Source organism: Talpa europaea (genome assembly GCF_964194135.1).
Source record: "Talpa europaea genome assembly, chromosome: 3".
Lineage (NCBI taxonomy): Eukaryota > Metazoa > Chordata > Mammalia > Eulipotyphla > Talpidae > Talpa > Talpa europaea.
This window is the reverse complement of record NC_140069.1, coordinates 97,188,941-97,208,140: the sequence shown is the minus strand read 5'-3', so window position 1 is coordinate 97,208,140 and position 19,200 is coordinate 97,188,941. Positions and strand designations below refer to the sequence as shown.

The following is a 19,200-nucleotide window of genomic DNA, read 5'->3' as shown; positions in this document are numbered from 1 at the left end:
TCTTGCTGAGTGTTTTACTTAAATTAGCTCAAGGGGAAAAAAGTTAAATTTCAAAACCCCTAAGATTACTGAAAGCTTATATTCTTTATAAATATATATATACACATATGTGTGTGTATGTATACATGTATACATCTGCTGTTTTATATGAATCACTCAAAATAAATTTAAAAGCTGTTCTTTTTGGTATTTAAATTGCCATTTTAAATGTTTAGAAGTTCCATAGGTGGTGGCTTTAATGGAATTTTTCCTAGTGTAAATTTCTTGGATTGAAATTGTTCTAGTTCTTCTGCTGACAGCTGATCCTTAGGTGTGAATAATACATTATCTGTTGTGGTACTGCCAAGTGAGCCTGGGAGCGAGGTGGATATGCCACTATTTCCAAAGGCGCCATTGGGTGACTTGGAAAAAGCAGTGTGAGAATGTGAGTTTGGACTACCAAAACCAGCTGTAGAACTGCTGCTTCCAAAGACTGGAGCCACTGGAGTGCCAGCAGGACCTGACGCCATCGGAGGTGGAAATCCTGAAAATCCAGTTGATCCAAAACTGGAAGCTGCAGGGTTTTTAAATGAAAATGAAGCAGCAGATGTGGTTTCAGCTTTCCCAAATCCAAAAGTTGTAGCAGAAGTAGTGATGGCAGAACTGGTAGAGGGTACAGCTCCAAATGCTGGTGTACTCCCAAACACAGAAGGGCTTCCAGAAGGGGTACTGCCAAATCCAGAGCTTGTTTTAAAACTAAAATTCTGAGCATTATCACTTCTGTTATTCACTGGAAAACCTATAAACACCAGAAAAAGAAAAAAGAACCCATTATAGTTGAAAATACAGTCATATTATTCCCCGTTTTCTTATTCTGCCATGTGTGGATGTTGAGAAGTTTATTAGGAGGAAGAAGACTGAAAAAGAAAAGTTAGAATGAATACACTAAACCCCATTGTCCTGTCTTTCTGCTACACTGATTGCACTTCCTTCGTGATTTATCTTCACTCAAGAAGATAGCTTTGAGAAAACTCAGGGATTAGGGAGTGGACTTTCACTTTTGGCTCCCACATCTCACCCCCATTCCCTAATCCTCAGTCTCACCAGACCTCTCATTTGAGGACAATACTATGCTGTTATAGCACAATGACAAAGTTTTCAAATGTGCTGCAACAATAGCTAGGTATACCTATGAAACTTCTGAAAAACTAAAGTCTTTCCAAAAAAATGTCCAGTCCTATTTCACAAATGCTTTATGACTCAAATTCTTCAAAGCTTCATAATGGAAGTCAGTAGAATTTATAAAGGTGATTTAAAATGGCACTTAAGGGCCTCCCCGGTGGCGCAGCGGTTGAGCGCTGGGTTATGAAGCTGCCCGCAGCCTCTGCAGCGCCGGTTCGATCCCAGGCTGCTCCCCGGCCACCGGAGGAGGGTCCCACATGGCGCGCAGACCTCTCCTGCCGCCCGCTGCTCCCCTCAGCAGTGTACTTCGGTCCTTCTGCCTGCTCTGCTCCCCGCTCTGGTTCTGGTGAATTCTCTCACCCTCCCGTGCTTCTGACTGTATACAGTGCTTGTATAAATAAATAAATGAATAATAATAAAAAAACCCTTAATATTCATTAAAAAAATAAAATGGCACTTAACACAGTTATTATGGAAAATGATATGGAGAGTCCTCAAAAATTTAAAAATAGAAGTTCCTTATGATCCAGTTATCTGTCTTCTAAGTACTTACACAAAGAACATGAAAACACTAATTTCAAGAGCAAGGTGCATTTCCATGTTCATCAGCTATATGAAAAAGATGAGTCCTGCCATTTGCTATAACATGGATGGAACTAGAGGGTATCAGTTAGTGAAATATTCCAAATGGAGAAAGACAAACACTGTAAAAATTTACTATCATGTGGAAGATAAAGAAACAAAACTAACGAACAAACAAAATAAAAGAAAACCAAACATTATAAAACAAACTAGTGACTCTCAGAAGGTATGGGGACAGATAGGACTGAACAAACAGTGTAAAGAGTCAAGAGTATGGTTAAGGATGAAAATGATATTTTTGGTGGCAAATTAAATGTAGCATATGCTGTTGATTTACAATGCTGTACATACAAAACCTATATAACATAAATCTATATAACTGGTGTTATGTCAATAAAAAATAAAAAATGGCAATTAACATGTTTTCAGGTTTTATGACTTGAAACCTACAAAATCCTACTTTTCTAAATTAGTGAAGTTCTAAATTATTTTATTACGTACCTGGTGACCCAAATGTTGTTGTCTGCCCACTGCCAAATCCAAATGAAGGTGCCGCTTGATTTACTCCAACCTTCACATCAGAGAGCTATTAAAAAAGAACGCAAATGATAACATGCTTATGAGTAATTCTCAATACCTATTCTATATACCTTCCAGTTAAATTCAACTTTTACGATATCTGTTTAAAAATGTAAAGTTAGGGCCTCCCTGGTGGCACAAGGGGTTAAGACACAACCCATGAAGCTACCTAACTATGAAGCTATCCGCAGCCACTGCAGCACGAGTTTGATCTCTGGCCAGGGAGCTACCCACATGACACAGCAGATCTCTCCTGACTTGCCCACTGCTCTCCTGAGCAGACAGAGTAATTTCAGTCAATCTGCCTGTTCTGTTCCCCGCTTTGCCTCTGGTGAATCCTCTCACCACCCCCCGCCCCACCTTTGGCTTGTACCCTAGTTCTTATATGCATAAATAAATAAATTTTTATTTATTTATTTTATAGCAGCATGTTGTATTTATTTGTTTGTTTGTTTGTTTATACATGCACTGGGTACAGTCAGAAGCGCGGGAGGGTGAGAGAATTCACCAAAGCTAGAGTGGGGAGCAGAGCAGGCAGAATGACCGAAGTACACTGCTGAGGGGGGCAGCGGGTGGCAGGAGAGGTCTGCGCGCCAAGTGCGACCCTCCTCTGGTGGCCGGGGAGCAGCTGGGGATCGAACCGGTGCCACAGAGGCCGCGGGCAGTGCTCAACTGCTGCGTCACCGGGGAGGCCCAATAAATAAATCTTTAAAAAAAAAAAGTTAAGTTAAATGCTTAAAATGGAAAAACACCCAAAGTATGAATATGCCTACAACTCTGATGCTTGAATTAAAGTTGACTTACAATTACTTTATTAAAATCTTACCACTAAAATCTGTTTATTTCCCTGAAAATACTTTATGCTTTTCATTCCTGCTTGCTGAAATCTAAATCTCTGTTTCCAGGATTTTTCACTTCTTCCCTTCAAGACGTCTTTCATGATCAACCCAAGCAGATACATATTTTCTCATTTGAAAGCCTTAATAGTACTAAAAAATTTTTTTCTTTTACTGAGGTTTCGTTTACAAATAATAAAACATACCTGTTTTATGTATATATTTTAATGAGCTTTGACAAGCTTAAAACTACAACCATGGTCTCCCTGGTGGCGCAAGGAGTTAAGCACTGCACTATGAAGCAATCCTCAGCCTCTGCAGCACGAGTTCGATCCCTGGCTGGCCAGGGAGCAACCCACATGGCACAGCACACCTATCCTGACTCGCCCACTACTCCCCTCAGCAGTGTACTTCAGTCAATCTGCCTCTTCTGTTCCCCACTCTGTCTCTGGTGAATCCTCTCACCCCCTGCATCTATGGCCTTATCCCAGATCTCGTATGCATAAATAAATAAATCTTTAAAAAAAAAAACAAAAAACCACAACCACAATCAAGATTTAGAACATTTCCACTCTAAAAGTTTTCTATGTCCTCTTCCAGTCAACCCTCTGGCCACAACAAACGGCTCATTTGTTTTCTATCACAATACATGAGGTTTATCTTTTCTAGCTAAATGGAATCATACAGTATGTACTTTTGGGGGCCTAGCTTCTTCTCCTCATTATGTAATATTCAATAGGTAAATGGTTAAACAAACTTTATTATGTCTGTAGAACGGGTTAAAAGTATAATGAATGAGGGCCTCCCCGGTGGTGCAATGGTTGAGCGCTGGGTTGCGAAGCTGCCCGCAGCCTCTGCAGTGCCGGTTCGATCCCCGGCTGCTCCCAGGCCACTGGAGGAGGGTCCCACATGGGGCGCAGACCTCTCCTGCCGCCCGCTGCTCCCCTCAGCAGTGTACTTTGGTCCTTCTGCCTGCTCTGCTCCCTGCTCTGGCTCTGGTGAATTCTCTCACCCTCCCGCGCTTCTGACTGTACCCAGTGCTTGTAAAAATAAAAAAATAAATAAATCTTTAAAAAAAAAAAGTATAATGAATGAATAACTATGCCAGTTATGGTTGTCTGTCTCATCTATGGAGGGTCCTAGGAAGCTAGGAACTTCCAACCACGAGGGAAATTTTTTGGACTGTTATCTCTTTTACAAAAGCTCTCAGCAAAGATGATGTTGTACCATTTTTCACCTAGGGACAGAATATTCCCAAGAAGTCCTACTAAATTCAAATTGCAGTATAACAACTGAAGAGTGAGAAAAAGGAGCTTGCATACATGTCCAGTTACTGGGAAGCACATATATAAGAAGGTAGTGGGGTGCTGGGACTGTCATTCACTAAGTTTAAGCAGATACTACTCTTACATTGTTTGTTAGAAAGTAGAAACAAACTGCCTGGAAATATGGAAATGTTAAATTCTAAATGCAAATATCTTATTTTAAAAAAAGGTTCTTAAGAACGTTTTATAGGGGTAGAGAAATACTAACACACAGCAATAATGAGTATGCTACAGTTGGTATCTTTTGAGATGAGTGGGTATATCTCCTAAAGGCATTGCTGCGTAAGGAAAGGAACATGTGGTAAGAATCCTGCAGTCATGAAAGTTTACAGCAGTCTAAATGTGCATTTATATCATTTTTCAAAACAATTTCTTTGTAAATGTTGATAATAACCTGGAATATTCATGTCAAACTTCCAAAGCTAGTACTATACCAAAGTAAAAAATCTTACCCTAAAAACTAGTTTTAGAAAAGTTTAATTATCTGTGCCTTTCTGACTAAGGACCAGAGAGAAAACAATTCTAGGTCCTTAACTCTAAATGATGATACAATTCTTGAGAGTGTGTCAAAATTCCTTTTTTTTTTTTTTTTAAAGATTTATCTATTTGTACAAGACCTGGGGAACAGGCCAGAGGTGCGAGAGGGTGAGAGAATTCACCAGAGACAGAGCAGAGAGGAGAACAGGCAGACGGGCTGAAAACACTGCTGAGGGGAGCAGGGGGAGGGACAAGAGAGGTCTGCCGTACCACGTGAGTATCCCCCTTGCTGGCTGGGAATCGAACCCGCGCTGCAGAGGCTGCGGACAGCCTCAGAGCGCTGCACTCAACCTGCTGCGCCACCGGGGTAGCCCTGTGTCAAAATTCTTGACAGAGAATGTTGCTTTGATTTCCATATTCAAAGTGAGATTCTCTAGAAAAAAGCTATAGAGAAGATACAACCCTGCAGAAAACTCTCCAATACTCACCAAAGATATATTAGTTGATGTATTTAGACTTTTCAGTTCATTTATCCTTTTCCTCCACTGATCTATTAATTGTTGGACGGAATTCAGCTGATGAGAGAAGAACAATAATAATACTGAGTGCTTAATTTAATCTCTCCACAACAACTTCACATCTTTATTTGCCAAAGTTACAAAAAGTTTATAAAACATTTTCATGGCCTATTGTAAAATTTGCATTGACCCGATCCTATTAGCCAAAGATATTTCAGCTGTAGTCTCACCCTGTTCTCCAGCTCCTGATATCACCTGGTGAAGAATCACAAGTACCTGGCAGCAAAGAGTTGCATTTGGATGGGAGGTGAACATGAATACTAGCTGAAATACATGATCATGGCTGTGACACAGAAAACACAGTTTATGTCATTTCCTTTAGGTATTCAATTTACTCAAGCCCAGCTTTTGAATTTTTTGGTATTTGATATGTAAGGATGTTAAACTGTGTAACAGACTGCATCTTACTTAACTTTATTTACTGGCATTCATCATGGTAGCTGCACCTACGAGATACCTCATAATGTTTGTCAAATGATGAAAGGGTTTGACTTCTGGGATTGCTGCTGGTTAATTTGTAATAAAAAAATGACATTCTTAGTTACTGCAGTTAAAATACATTATCACCATTTCAGATAACCAATGAATTTCAAAGAAATTTATAAAATAACCTTTTCCTGAAAAAAATTATACACCTTATCCACTTTCTAAACAAATCACATCAAAAAGACAACAGCAATTAACAGCTAATCTGTTATGGAGGTAGATGAATAGGAAACAAACTTACATAACTCTGTAAGTTATTGCTGGTTAAGAAGTTATGGTACTCAAGCCTCAACTCCTCTGGTGAAATGTCTGTAAAACCTGAAGTGAGGAATCAATTGGAATCTTTAAAATAAATACCAATACGTTTGATGATAGAATAGTAAAGCTAGAGGTGCTAGAAAAGAAAATATGCTCATGTTGATCATTAGAAAAATTTTATAATCATATGGAAAAATCCAAAGCCTACTCTTTATTTAATGCTTAATAAAGTATAAAATTAGAATAAAATATAGTTGGCTATTTGATCTTTGAATGGGGATAACTCTAAAGATAAATGGAGCAGAAGGAATAAGAAAAGAAAAAGGAAGAGCTGACTACAAACTTCTGCCTCAAAAAAATTCTTTATGTCAAAAACTACAATAGGCAAAATTAAAATGCAGATGATAAACTGAAGAAACAATAAGTGCCATGTATATGACAGGAGAAGAGCTTATTTATTTATTTATTTATTAAAGTTTTATTTTTATTTATACAAGAACTGGGATACAGGACAGAGATGCGGGGAAAGGATTCACCAGAGAGAGTGGGGAGCAGACAGGTAGACTGACTGAAATACACTGCTGAGGGGAGCAGCAGGCAAGACAGGAGAGGTCTGCTGCGCCATGTGGGTCTCTCCCTGGCCGGCTGGTAATTGAACCTGTGCTGCAGAGGCTGTGGACAGCTTCTAAGCGCTGTGCTCAACCTGCTGCGCCACCAGGGAGGCCAAGAAGAGCTAATTTAAATGTAAGGAAAATAAGTCAACATAGGCAAAGATAATCAACAGGCAATTAACAAAATAATTCAAATAGCCACTATATAAATGAATGAGATTCAAAAGGTCTATTTAAAAATACAACTTAAAATAGTGAAAATGCTTTACTTATTAGACTGACAAAATTAAACATGGTTGACACATTGTTAATAAGGATGTGGTGAAATGAATGTTCTCCTTATTTGTCATCAAGGAACTTAAAAAGTTACTTTTCTGTGAGGAAAAATATCCATAAGCATCAAATGTCTTAAAAATGTTCACAAATGTTTACATTGACCTTAATGCAATTTCTAGGATTTAACCTCATGAAATAATAAGACGTATAAGCAAAGGGTATTATGTATAAGGATATTTATTCCAGTAATTTTAGTATTAGAGACAAACAACACACAATTAATAGCAATGTTAATTTTTTTTAATATATATATATATGAACAAGAAATGTTTGTGTGTATGTATTTTAATAAAAATATGCCAAAATGTTTCAGGTAACCTTTATTTTATTTACATATTTCTGTATTCTCTATCATGTCTATAACAATAGCTGTAACTTTTATAATTTGGAAAACTTAAGGAAAAAAAAAAGTCTAGAATATTTTCTACAGAGAATTACTTGTAACCCAGATCATCAGTAACTCCGAGGAACCTATCTCAAAGTGAAGAAAACTAAACATTCAAATAACAACCTTGTGCATATATGGAGATGTGAAGTAATCCTCTCAAAATTATACAAAGTCAGTGACAAAGTAATCAAAATAAACAAACAAAACAATCCAGAATTCTGGATTGCCTCTAAGAACTGTCTTTACCATTTTTAAAAACTGCTTAAGCCCAAAACGCTAGAAATCACCTTGTATTTTTCTTTCCCCTTATGCAATCAATTAGCATCTTGTTAGTTCCAGCTCCAAAACAGAACCTGAATTTGATCGATTCTGTTTCCACTAATAGTAATTCTAACCTACTATTTAACAGTGGACACCTAACTCACTTCCCTGCTTCAATTTTGTTCCCCCAACAGATCATTTCTTTTCACACAACAGCTGGAAAAAGCTTTTTCAAATCAGGTTATATCCCTTCTTTACTTAAAGCTCTCATGACTGCCCAGTCAAATAGGCCCCGTATGATCTGGTCTCTGGCTGCCACTCTGGCCTTATATCATATCACTACTTTTCCTTCATTTACTCTCCCTTAGTGATTCAGGTCTTACTAGTCTGCAAATAAGTTCATGTCTGCAAACTTGTTCATGTCAAGGCCCTTGCACTTGCCATTGTCAGGAATGTTTTCCCCAACTGATATCTTTTCTAAATTCAGGGTTATCTCCTAAGTACAGATAACCACTCTATCTAAAGGAACAATGTCCCTTAGTTACTGTCCATTCATTCCATCAAGGCTCAACTGGAGTTCCTTATCTGAACTACAAGTCACAAAAAATGAATTGAGTGACTATTTTCTCAATTTCTCAAAGGTGGTACAAAAGTAGAATCATTCTAACTATACAGGAAAAGTTACCTCTCTAATGGATCCCAAGAACAGTGGTTCTTGAACTTTTTGGTTTTAGGACCTGTTACATTCTTAAAAATCATCAAGTCCCAAAAAACTTTTGGTTACATCAAGTCACATGTCAATATTTACTATATTTGAAATGAAAACTGATATAAATATAGAAAATATTAATTCATTTATAACTAAGAAAACAATATTTATCAATGAAAATGAAAACACTATTTCCAAAACAAAAAAGTTAGTGAGATGAATGGCATTGTTTTATTTTAGTAAATCTCTTATTTGACTTAATAGAAGAATTTTGGTTTCTTACATATACTTCTGCCCTTACATATACTTCTGCCTTGTATTGGTTCAATATATTGCATGACTGAAGTGTATGAAGAAAACCTGTTCTCAGATACATAATTGGAAAAGGATAACTTTTCCTTTAAGTAAAAATGGCATTAATTTCCTTTTAATTGCGATTACGCTAGTGTACTAGTATTTAGTTGCCTCTGCCTTGAGGCAACTAAATACTAACATAAAATCAGTTTTACTCATTAATGCTAACATATAAGCAGTTTTACTCATTAATGCTTTTGCACCAATAGTGTGAATATCAACAAATTGAAAATGCAATTAATATATTATAAAAACAACTGAACTTGATAGCCTCCAGAAGGTCTCGAGAAAACAAGTCACCAGATTTAGCAAATAATACAGGATGCCCCATTAAATCTGAGTTTCAAACGTAACAGATACTTTTTTAGTATGTGTCCAAAATGTTACATGAGACATACATATTAAAAGTATTATTCTTTGTTAATCAGATTATTTTTATTTATTTTTGCATAGAAGAACTGGGGTGTAGGTCAGAGGTGTCGGGGGTTGGGGGGGAGGATTCGCCAGAGCAGAATGGGGAGCAGAGCAGGCAGATTTACTGAAATATATTGCTGAGGGGAGCAATGGGTGAGATAGGAGAGGTCTGCTGCACCATGTGGGTTAGCTCCCTGGCCGGGGATCAAACTCATCCGTAGCAGTGGGAGCGCTAGGACACCAGGGAGGCCCTAGTCTGAAATTTAAATTTAATTGGATGTCCCACAAATTCCCTGGCAACCCTACTTAGGGATCCACATTCCACATTTTAAGAACACATGCTTTAGGGCAATGGGCATTAAGTACAATTTTGAACTGATTAAAAACAGGTATATTACTTCTTTCTTTACTTCCTTTACATAAAATGTCATTATGTGAAATTATTTCATTTATATTAGTTATTGTCTCCCTCTCTAAAGAACATAAGTTTCATAAGGGAGGGATCTTGTCTGTCTTGCTCCTCAGTCTGTCCCCTAAAATTCAGAATAGGGCTGGGTACAAGGAAGAAATTCAATAAATACTTGGTGACTGAATGAATGGATGAACAACTAAGGCGTGGGTGACACAAATGCTCACAAAGCATGAGCAGGTATAAATCTGAGGGTTCTGAGGGACTGCAAAGGAGACCCAGGAACACCTTGAGTGCGCATGGAAAAGCATGGTGGACTAGGTTTCAGCTCAGAAAGACGTTAGGGACAATGGACAAAAGAAAATGGGAAGGAAAGGAGTAGTCTAGTTCTAATGCTAGAATGCTATGCAATGTTAAGCCAAGTTAAGGAGATAAAGTTCCCTACCTTCAAAACTACCTCCAGGGAAGGTCTCAACATGCCTTGTGAAAAGTAACTATTCTTAGGTGGGCCTCCCTGGTAGCACAAGGGTTAAAGACACAGTGCTATCAAGCTATTGCCAGCCACTGAAACATAGTTTGATCTCCAGCCGGGGAGCTGACCCACATGGCACAACAGAACTCTCCTGTCTCACCTACTGCTCCCTTCAATAGTATATTTCACTGGATACACTTATTCTGCTCCCCACTCTATGTCTGGTGAATTCTCTCACACCCCGTACCTCTGGCCTACACCCTAGTTCTTGTGTGCATAAATAAATAAATCTTAAAAAAAAAAACCCAAAACAAACAAAACCTCTTCTTAAAAGGTAAGAAAGGAAAGAAACACAGAACAGAATCAGGCAGCTAAGGCACTAATGCTAATGGCAGGTAGGATGTGACTCTTCACTGAGGGCAGTTAAAAGGTTTTGAAGTTGTACATGCAGGGAACCAAGAAAAAAATTTCTTCCTGGACTTACAGAAATGGAATGGTGGTGTGTCCTGATTTTATAATTTTTTCAAGAGAATCACATATCTTAAAAGAACAAAATCTTCTAACCTCAATTTCTAAATTATGAAGTGGTGCTAGAATAATTGGATATTTTAAAAAATATCCAAACTCCAACTGTAGTTAATTTCTTCATTTAGCATGGTTTTAGTTTTAGAAAAATAACATTTTTAAAGCCCATTTTAAAAACATAGTTTCTTAGATACCTGAAATATTAGGTTTCTTTTCCACTGGACAATAAACCGAAAACATCCACTGTCCTGATGATTCCCAAACTTCCATATCTCTTACAATTCCTTCTCTGGGAAAAAAAAAAAAACAAAGGACATTTTTTATCCGCTGCTAAAATTTATTATTTATAATTCTCAATCACTGAAATTTTACATCATAGTGAATATATAATTTTAGAATTGTCCCATATTTGCTAAAGAATGTTCTTTAATGCAAAAGCTCAGAAATATGAACCATGATAAAAAATATTATCATAGGATGTTTATAAATTTGATTTTCAAATATACTGAACCACTAACCAATACATTTATCAAGTTATAACTATACCATACACATACCATACATACTTTAAAGAACTAAATATATGAAATTCACAATACTAACTTTAATCTTTCTTGATCTTTATGTTCATCATCATAAACATTTATTTATTTTTTAAAGATTTATTTATTTATGCATACAAGAACTGGGGTATAGGTCAGAGGTGCAGGGGTGAGACGATTCACCAGAGACAGAGTGGGGAACAGAACAAGCCGATCTACTGATATATACTCTGCTGAGCGGAGCAGCAGATGAAACAGGTCTGCTGCACCATATGGGTTAGCTCCCTGACTGAGGATAGAACTCATGTTGCAGTGGTTGGTGATAGCTTGATAGTGTGGAGACTTTAACCCCTTCACCACTAGGGAGGCCCTGTACTTTCACTTTTTAAAAAAAATCATCTGCCTATGTTACACGTCTCAAAATGGTCATCGTTGTTTTAATTTAGTCAAAGGAAGTAAGAGGTTAATTAGAATATTTAAGTTCTGTCCTGGGAATTGGGAATTGAGACAGTTACAGGTAGCTAGCCACTGCTTTGGCAACAGTATTAAATTCTACTACAAATGTTCTCAAGAAATGCCATGAAGCTATACCAAAATAATGAAGGAAATCAATTTCAGTGGGTTATCTGAGTTAAGTTTTAGAAAAAAACATAAGGTGCTATAAAGTGACTTCCAAGATCAAAAATTGCTTTACGTTACCTCATATTTTGCACTGTATTGTTATGGTGAGATGATGTATTTTAAGTGAAACAGTATCTAATGTGATATATGCAAAACAGTGATTATAAGTGACAGGATCATTGGTGATTTTTTTTTTTAATTTTGAGTTTTTAATAATGTATTACTTCTTTTTTAAGGAAAGTATTGTAGGTGCTTTTGAAAAAAAGCAAATGGGTAGTCATTTTTCTGAAGGCTTTCACTTACAAAAGCTTCTTTTCACCTTTCTGCTCATCAGAGCTAAGAGATGCAAATGGGTTCTGAGATAATCCAAATCCTGAATTTCTGCCAGTTGAAGTTCCAGAATCCAAGGAACTGAAAGATGACTTTTCTTGATCTCTGCTGCCCCCCCATGGTGAGGACTTGGAGAAACTGGATGGCTGGATGACACTGGAATACCTCTGGTTGGTGGTATTCCATCCACGTCTGTTACTACCTAAAATAAAAATAATAAAATAAAATACCCCAGCAATTTCACTCTCAACTCATCTTTTAAATCTCTAAAAATTTCATTGTATGTTGTCTTATTATGTGCAGACATTACATAATGACTCAACACATCTGAAAAATGGACAATGTATTAAAGCGCTTGTTGAATATAAAAGATAAGACTCTACTCTCTACCCCTGAATATACTTAAATCTATCTGACTCAGTCTTTCCTCTGATTAAAGTAAAACAAAAAACTACTTATTTATCTTTCATGGGGAAATTACAGAGATAACCACATGCGAATAAAGTGCATTGAATTCCTCCTTCTATAAGTAAATTTCTAATATTTCATAAATATCAAAATGAACCAACAGGACTCTTTCCTCTTTGTCCCTATATTTTACAAAATTTTATCGCTTCCCAGTTGGGGAACAAAATAATTCACCGTGTTTCTGACTACATTGGGAGATATGCATTTACATATATTAAAAACTAGAGTGATGGGAACTATACTCTTGTCAAATTCATTTCCCAACTCTAAAATAACTTAATAAAACCAAAGAGAAACGAGAGCACATTGCTGGAAGAGATCCCTCGAGTAGGTGGTAATGTTATTTTTTTCCTAACTTTCCAAATCCTCTGGGGGATGAAATAAAACTGAAGAGGTTTATTTCACCTTTTAAATGTGTTGCTTTGGCTTTCATATTTATTAATTTCAGAAGCATTCATTTTGGGGGGTGAGCTAAATATGAATGTTTACTTGTCAGATCTTATTTTTTCATCTATCAATCTATCCATTCAACAATTACTTAATACATTTACAGTAAGTCCCCACAGAATGAAATATTACCGCCTGTTGTTCCTGTTAATACAATCACACTTATTAGACCCTGAGTCCTAAGTTTTGGTTTGGAATATTTCACTAGACCAATTGCGGGCGATGTAAAAGGGCTGTCTCCAAGAGGAGGTATCACACATGAAACCACACTGAACACAATGTTTAAGGGTCAGATGAATAGCCCTAAGCAAGAGCTTGTGGGTGTGAGTTGGGGAACAGCATCTTCTGATACTGTCAGGGACTAAATTCCAATCCTAAGAAAATCAAATCTGTTCCTCTGACCTTTAACAACCTTGCGTTACAATGGCTTTCTGACTGATTGCTCCTCTCCTTGAAGGTAGCCCGTGTGCATCATCCACAAGTGGTCTAGTGAGAGATTCCAAATGCTTCGACAAAGACAGGCCCGGAGAGGTCAAAGTGGTCCTCTATACCCCTTCCTTTTCCCTCACGACGAGAGTTCTTAACTGGGCGTCCTACCCTCCCCTCTTTACGCGCAAGTCTAGGTATGGCTCTGTAGCTTTTACTAGGTTTTCAAAGGAGTTTGCGATTTCTCTAATTAGGAGGTCTGACTGGCCTCAGTTGCCAGCCTCGCCTTCAAAAAAAAGCTTGGCATATTATGTGCAGGGTATGAAGGGAGAAACAAAAACATAAAACAAGTACCCAGAAGCGCAGTAAAGCAAGGAAGAGTCTGGTCGAAATACACCAATTGCCGAACCACAGCCACTCAGGGACAAGATAGCTGAGATACGTACTTCTGACTTAATTGTGGTTGGTATTAGCACGCAAGGCCAAATCTCTGACCTCCCCTGCTCAACAAACACCGACCGGGGACCAGTGGGCAGATAAATCTTAGGAGAGAAACTGCGTGCCAGCTCCAAGGGCGGGACCGGCGAGGGTGGGGGGCACATCAGCACATCCGCGTCCTGTTACCCGTGCGCCGCGGCGCTGCGCCGAGCCGCAGGCCCAGGTCTGGGGGCCCGTTCCCCGCCCGCCGGACCCCGAGGCCAGCCCTTTCTCGGTGGGGCTGGAGGAGGAGGGAGAGGAACCTCACCTGAGGGTTGCTGCTGCCGTCCCCCGCCCGCACCCCTGGCGCCGGGATGTTCGTTCCAGCACCGGTCTCCAAAGCGGCACCGGCCTTGGAGGAAGTACTGACAAATGGTCATCGCGATGGTAACGCGGACGGAGCGGTCTTCACTCAACACTCGAGGCAAACGGAGAGCACTTAACCACCCTAGGGCTCGGGCCGCTACGTGACGTCATCTCTTCGCGCCCGGAAAAGGCCTTTTCCCTGTTGTCCCGCCCCCAGGTGCTGAGAGGCGTGGATTTTACCCAATAGGATTTGAGAAGAACTGACTGCCCGCTCGCGCTGAGTAGGCCTAAGATGGCGGGTTGCTTGAATAGTTTGAGGGAAAAAGAGAGGGATTTGATCGTGGTGTGGGGCGTCGGATATCAAAGGCGGCTTACGATCCAAAACGGAGGGAAGGGGATCAAGAAACAACAGAACTTCACCTAGGCCTTGAGAGAAAGATTAGCTGTGGCTTGATAGCTTGATAGGACGATTCATACTTTTAGTTTATAACTGCAGAGAAATTGAAAGATCCATCTAGCCAATTCATCAGGATGGATACCAGATAAAAACTCCTGTTAATGTTTATAGGAAACAGTGTTTCTTTTTAGAACGGAACGAAACGGAAACGTATCAGAACAAGCCCCATATTTGAATGATTACTGTATGCTTACACAATGAGAAACTTTTGTTTGAAGTCCACATAAATGTTGCTATTTGAAGTTATGTCAGTAAGAATGAAACATCCCCCTTGTGCCTGGATCTAAATCACTTGCCATCCAGAAGCAGCCTTGATTTCTACCCAGGAGCAGTGCTTCAGACCATGGCTTCATAAAAAACACATTAGCTAGTTTCTTAACTTTGTAGTTTTCAAGGAAACATGACCCTCCATCCACCTCTTAGTTCAAATATGTTGATAACTGTACTCATAGTTCTTCTTTGCTTTGAGCTTGTCAAAACTACTTCATTTAAATTTTACCAAGCTCCACCTTCCTCTCAAATCCTACAATAATCACCTTTTCCTTTTCCGTCACCTTTCCACAGCTCCACACTCTGTCTTTGGCGAATCCTCTCGCTCCCTGTACCTCTAGCCTAGATCCCAGTTCTTGTATGTGTAAATAAATAAAAATATCTTTTAAAAAATGTTCAGCATAGGCAAATCTAGAGACAGAGTGATGATTGCCTAGGGCTACGTGGTTGAGGGATGTAACTGGGTTGAATAATGTCCCCAACTCCCCATCAAAATTCATATCCACTTAGAACTGCAGAATGTAATCTTATTTAGAAACAGGGTCTTTGCAGATGTAATTAGTTAAGATGAGGTCATACTGGATTGGGTTAAATCCAATGATTGCTATCCTTACAAACCATGAAAAAACAAAGAGGGGCACACAGGGAAGGCCCGTGTGAAGACAGACGCAGTGATTGGACTGATGCAGTTACAAGCAAAGAATGCCAAGGATTACTAGCAACCACCAGGAGATAGGGGAGCAGCCTGGCAGTTTCTGCTTCAGAGCTTCCAGAAAGAAGCAGCTCTGCCAATGCCTTGATTTAGGACTTCTGGTCTCCTGAACTACAAAAAGATAAAGTTCTGTTGTTTTAAGTCACCAAGTTTGTGATAACTTGCTATCAGAGCCTTAGGAAAGTAATACAGTGTGAAAATGGGGAGTGATTGTTAAGGAGCATGGGATTTCTTTTGTGGTGACAAAAATGTGCCAAAATTGTGGTGGTGATTGCACAATTCTGAGTATACTAATTCACTATATCAATGGGTGAATTGTATGGTATGTGAATTATATCTCAATATAATTATATATCAATATAATTGTTATGTACACAAATTCCCACATAAATATAAATATACCTATATGCTTTTTGTAAGTGTTTTCATTTAAACATTTTTAGGGTTTAATGTTATATCCCTTATATAAAGACAAAAATTAAAATAGAACATTGCTTCACAAATTAAAAAAATCATTACTTAATACATTTAAAATGAATAAAACTTAGAAGGCTACTTTAAGTTAAAAATATTTAATAATATCAAATAAATGACAGCTTTACATAGCTCATTCCATACACTCCTTACTGTAAAAGGGGAAAACATTAGTAGGAAAGAAATGAATAGATGGATTTGTAAAAGATTTATTGACCACATAAAAGCAACAAATACAAGATGGCATATATTTATACCAAATTATTACATAACTATTAGAGACACCTGGGCCAAGTATCTCTGATATAGCCTGCTAAGGAAAGGAAATTATGTATTTTTTAATTCATAAGAAGTTCAAAGTCAATATTGATATTATATAACTGTGCTAGTTACCTAGAAATTTACTATAGTTTTATCTGTTGCTAGTTCATTGTCCTTATTATGATTGGATTTTATTTATCAGTGGACTGAAAAGGCATAATTACTTTTTAGTCACTGGATAAAACAATAATAATGGGTGCTAAGCCTGACATTTTATATTAAAAAGATGGAGAATATATTTAGTTGGATTGACTATATTTCATGAGGAATAGAGAATATCTTTAAGTCCCAAAATGTTTTTATGAAGTTTTGTGAGAGAGCCTGTATATGCTTTGACTCACTCTGGTTCTCTTTTAAAATGGAATATATTTGGTACTAAATGCAATACAATTAAAACAAGCAAAATTATGTGAGACTAAAGTTGCTCTATCAGAGCTGCCTGTTTTGACTAACAATTCATAATATTTCTTGGTTCTTGACTGAGCAGAAACAAACAGACCTAACTACAAAGCACTTCTATGATATATGAAAAATAGAATCTAGAGCTAAGGTGAGGCTCCTTTGCTGATGAACCAGTCCCCCACTCTGCCATAATCATAGTTAGAAATGTAAAATTCATTCAATAATTCATATTTTCACCAAATGCTTATAATTTTTCAAGTCTTGATAGATATATTTTTGGTTATGTGGCTAGGTGAAATAAGGTCTTCACATTACTTCAAATTAAATAAGGAAATCCATATAAAAGAAACATCTATTTCTTATTTTACTTGAAACTTCCTTCCAAAAAACAAAAGATCAAACTAAAATTTTTAAACAAACTCTTGGAACAAAGCACTGGTGGCTGTATTTTTGAGTCTCTGATGAATCTTCGAAGTTTACTCACTTTTCATGTTTCAAGGGTCTCTTCATTTGCTCCACAAGTATCAACAACACATATCAAACAGCTTGTTACTGGAAAAGCTCGGACTTTGGAGTTGGCGATCCATTTGTCTGTTTCAGTATTATATTCAAGGATGTGTCCTAATCGACCCACACCTTGAAAACCAGCCAAGACATAAACTATAGAGCCAACTGCTGCACACTTCACTGTAACACCCTTCCATGGCATTGGTGAGACCATCTTCCATTCATTTAATTTAATGTCATAATACTCCACATTGTCCAGACCACCTTCAAAAGATTATAACAACATGAACAATTCTATTAACAAGATCTCTAACAGCAATATTTCTCTAAATTTTTCCTAACATTTTATTAAGAAAATTTTCAAACATGCAAAAATGTTGTAAGAATTTTACAATGAACATGTATCTACCATGTAAATTCTTCTTACTTTAACACAATAAAATTTAATTGTTTTAGAATCATAAATATATTTATTCTACAGAATTAAAAATACTCTTTATTTGGGGGAAAAAAGTAAATGAATCAATATATTTTCCTGCTAATTAATTTTGATTAGAATTAATCATGTCATTTCTCCTTCTGCCATATATCTGTCAGCATTTTATGGAATACATCGATGAATAAGAACACAGAAGGGGAAAGAAGTTATTTCTCTGTTACATTTAAATAATGCTTAAAGGTACTAACTAGAGTGAAGTTTGAGGACTACATAGATTCAGTTCAGATAAAGCAATTTTTTTAATGATTTATTTATTTATGCATACAATAGCTGAGGTGTAGGTCAGAAGTGTGAGGGGTGAGAGAATTCATCAGAGACAGAATGGGGAACAGAATAGGTGGATTGACTGAAATACACTGCTGAGGGGAGCAGCAGGTGAGACAGGAGAGTTCTGCTGTGCCACGTGGGTTAGCTTCCTGGCTGGGGATTGAACTTTTGCCGCCAATAGCTTCATTGTGCTGATACTTAACTCCTTGCGCCACCAGGGAGGCCATAAATAAAGATTATGTATGATTATTTAAGATTATTTAAGATTATTTAAGATTCTCTAGACAATATTACTAAAGAAAATAAAATGTCAAATTTATTCATTTATGAAATAGTGATATCATCATGTGATATTTCATTCAGATTCTGAGAAAAAATCCTGAAACATGTATTTTAAAAGTTTTTATAAAATTCAAATATTTCTGTCACTCCATAGTTCCTAAACTAGTGTGACACCATTTATAGGGGGTGTATGAAATGTGGGAGAGCTATCTGAAATAGTCACTATGACTTGTAGCTATTTCCTACCTTCAGATGTTAAAAGTACTGCCATGTTCGTATAGTTCCTATGAACATAAAAATAGGTAATGATATATGTGATATATGCTTATATTAAGAGTTTAAGAAATATTAAACATGATAAGAAAGTCTAACAAACTCACTGGTAAATTGAACAATGAATTAACATTACATACCTAAACCATTCTGACCACCCACAGCAAATATCTTGTCTTTTACAAATACCAGTCCATGATTCTTCCTGGCCTCAATCATTGGGCACAGCTCAGTCCACCTGAAAAAAAATTTTTTTAGTGTACTTGTTCATGGGACGCTAATGACTGTTCTACTGGTTTATAAGAAAGGTCTGTTATCCTATTTCAGTGCTTATTTACCACTCACTTATATCCACACA

General features: G+C 37.5%; 2 protein-coding genes across 3 annotated transcripts in view; both read right to left on the bottom strand.

Moving 5' to 3' along the window:
* Positions 1–203: 203 nt before the first annotated feature.
* NUP42 (nucleoporin 42) lies at positions 204–14,452 on the bottom strand (the record flags this gene model as incomplete). Of its 2 annotated transcripts, none has more annotated exons than XM_084230051.1 (7): positions 204–778; positions 2,245–2,329; positions 5,449–5,535; positions 6,266–6,342; positions 10,956–11,050; positions 12,228–12,456; positions 14,341–14,452. In XM_084230051.1, the coding sequence occupies 7 exons, from the start codon at positions 14,450–14,452 to the stop codon at positions 204–206; spliced, it is 1,260 nt and encodes a 419-aa protein (XP_084086177.1). The 2 variants fall into 2 exon arrangements, with proteins under 2 accessions (XP_084086177.1, XP_084086178.1); XM_084230052.1 differs by having other exon boundaries at positions 5,458–5,535.
* A 3,049-nt stretch (positions 14,453–17,501) lies between these two features.
* Positions 17,502–19,200, bottom strand: part of KLHL7 (kelch like family member 7) — a gene marked incomplete at both ends in the record, with an annotated part of 61,983 nt that continues 60,284 nt past the window's right edge. The window contains 2 exons of the mRNA XM_084229686.1: positions 17,502–17,785; positions 18,983–19,080. Of these exons, the coding sequence (XP_084085812.1) occupies positions 17,502–17,785; positions 18,983–19,080 (382 nt within the window). The remainder of the gene's footprint in view (positions 17,786–18,982; positions 19,081–19,200) is intronic.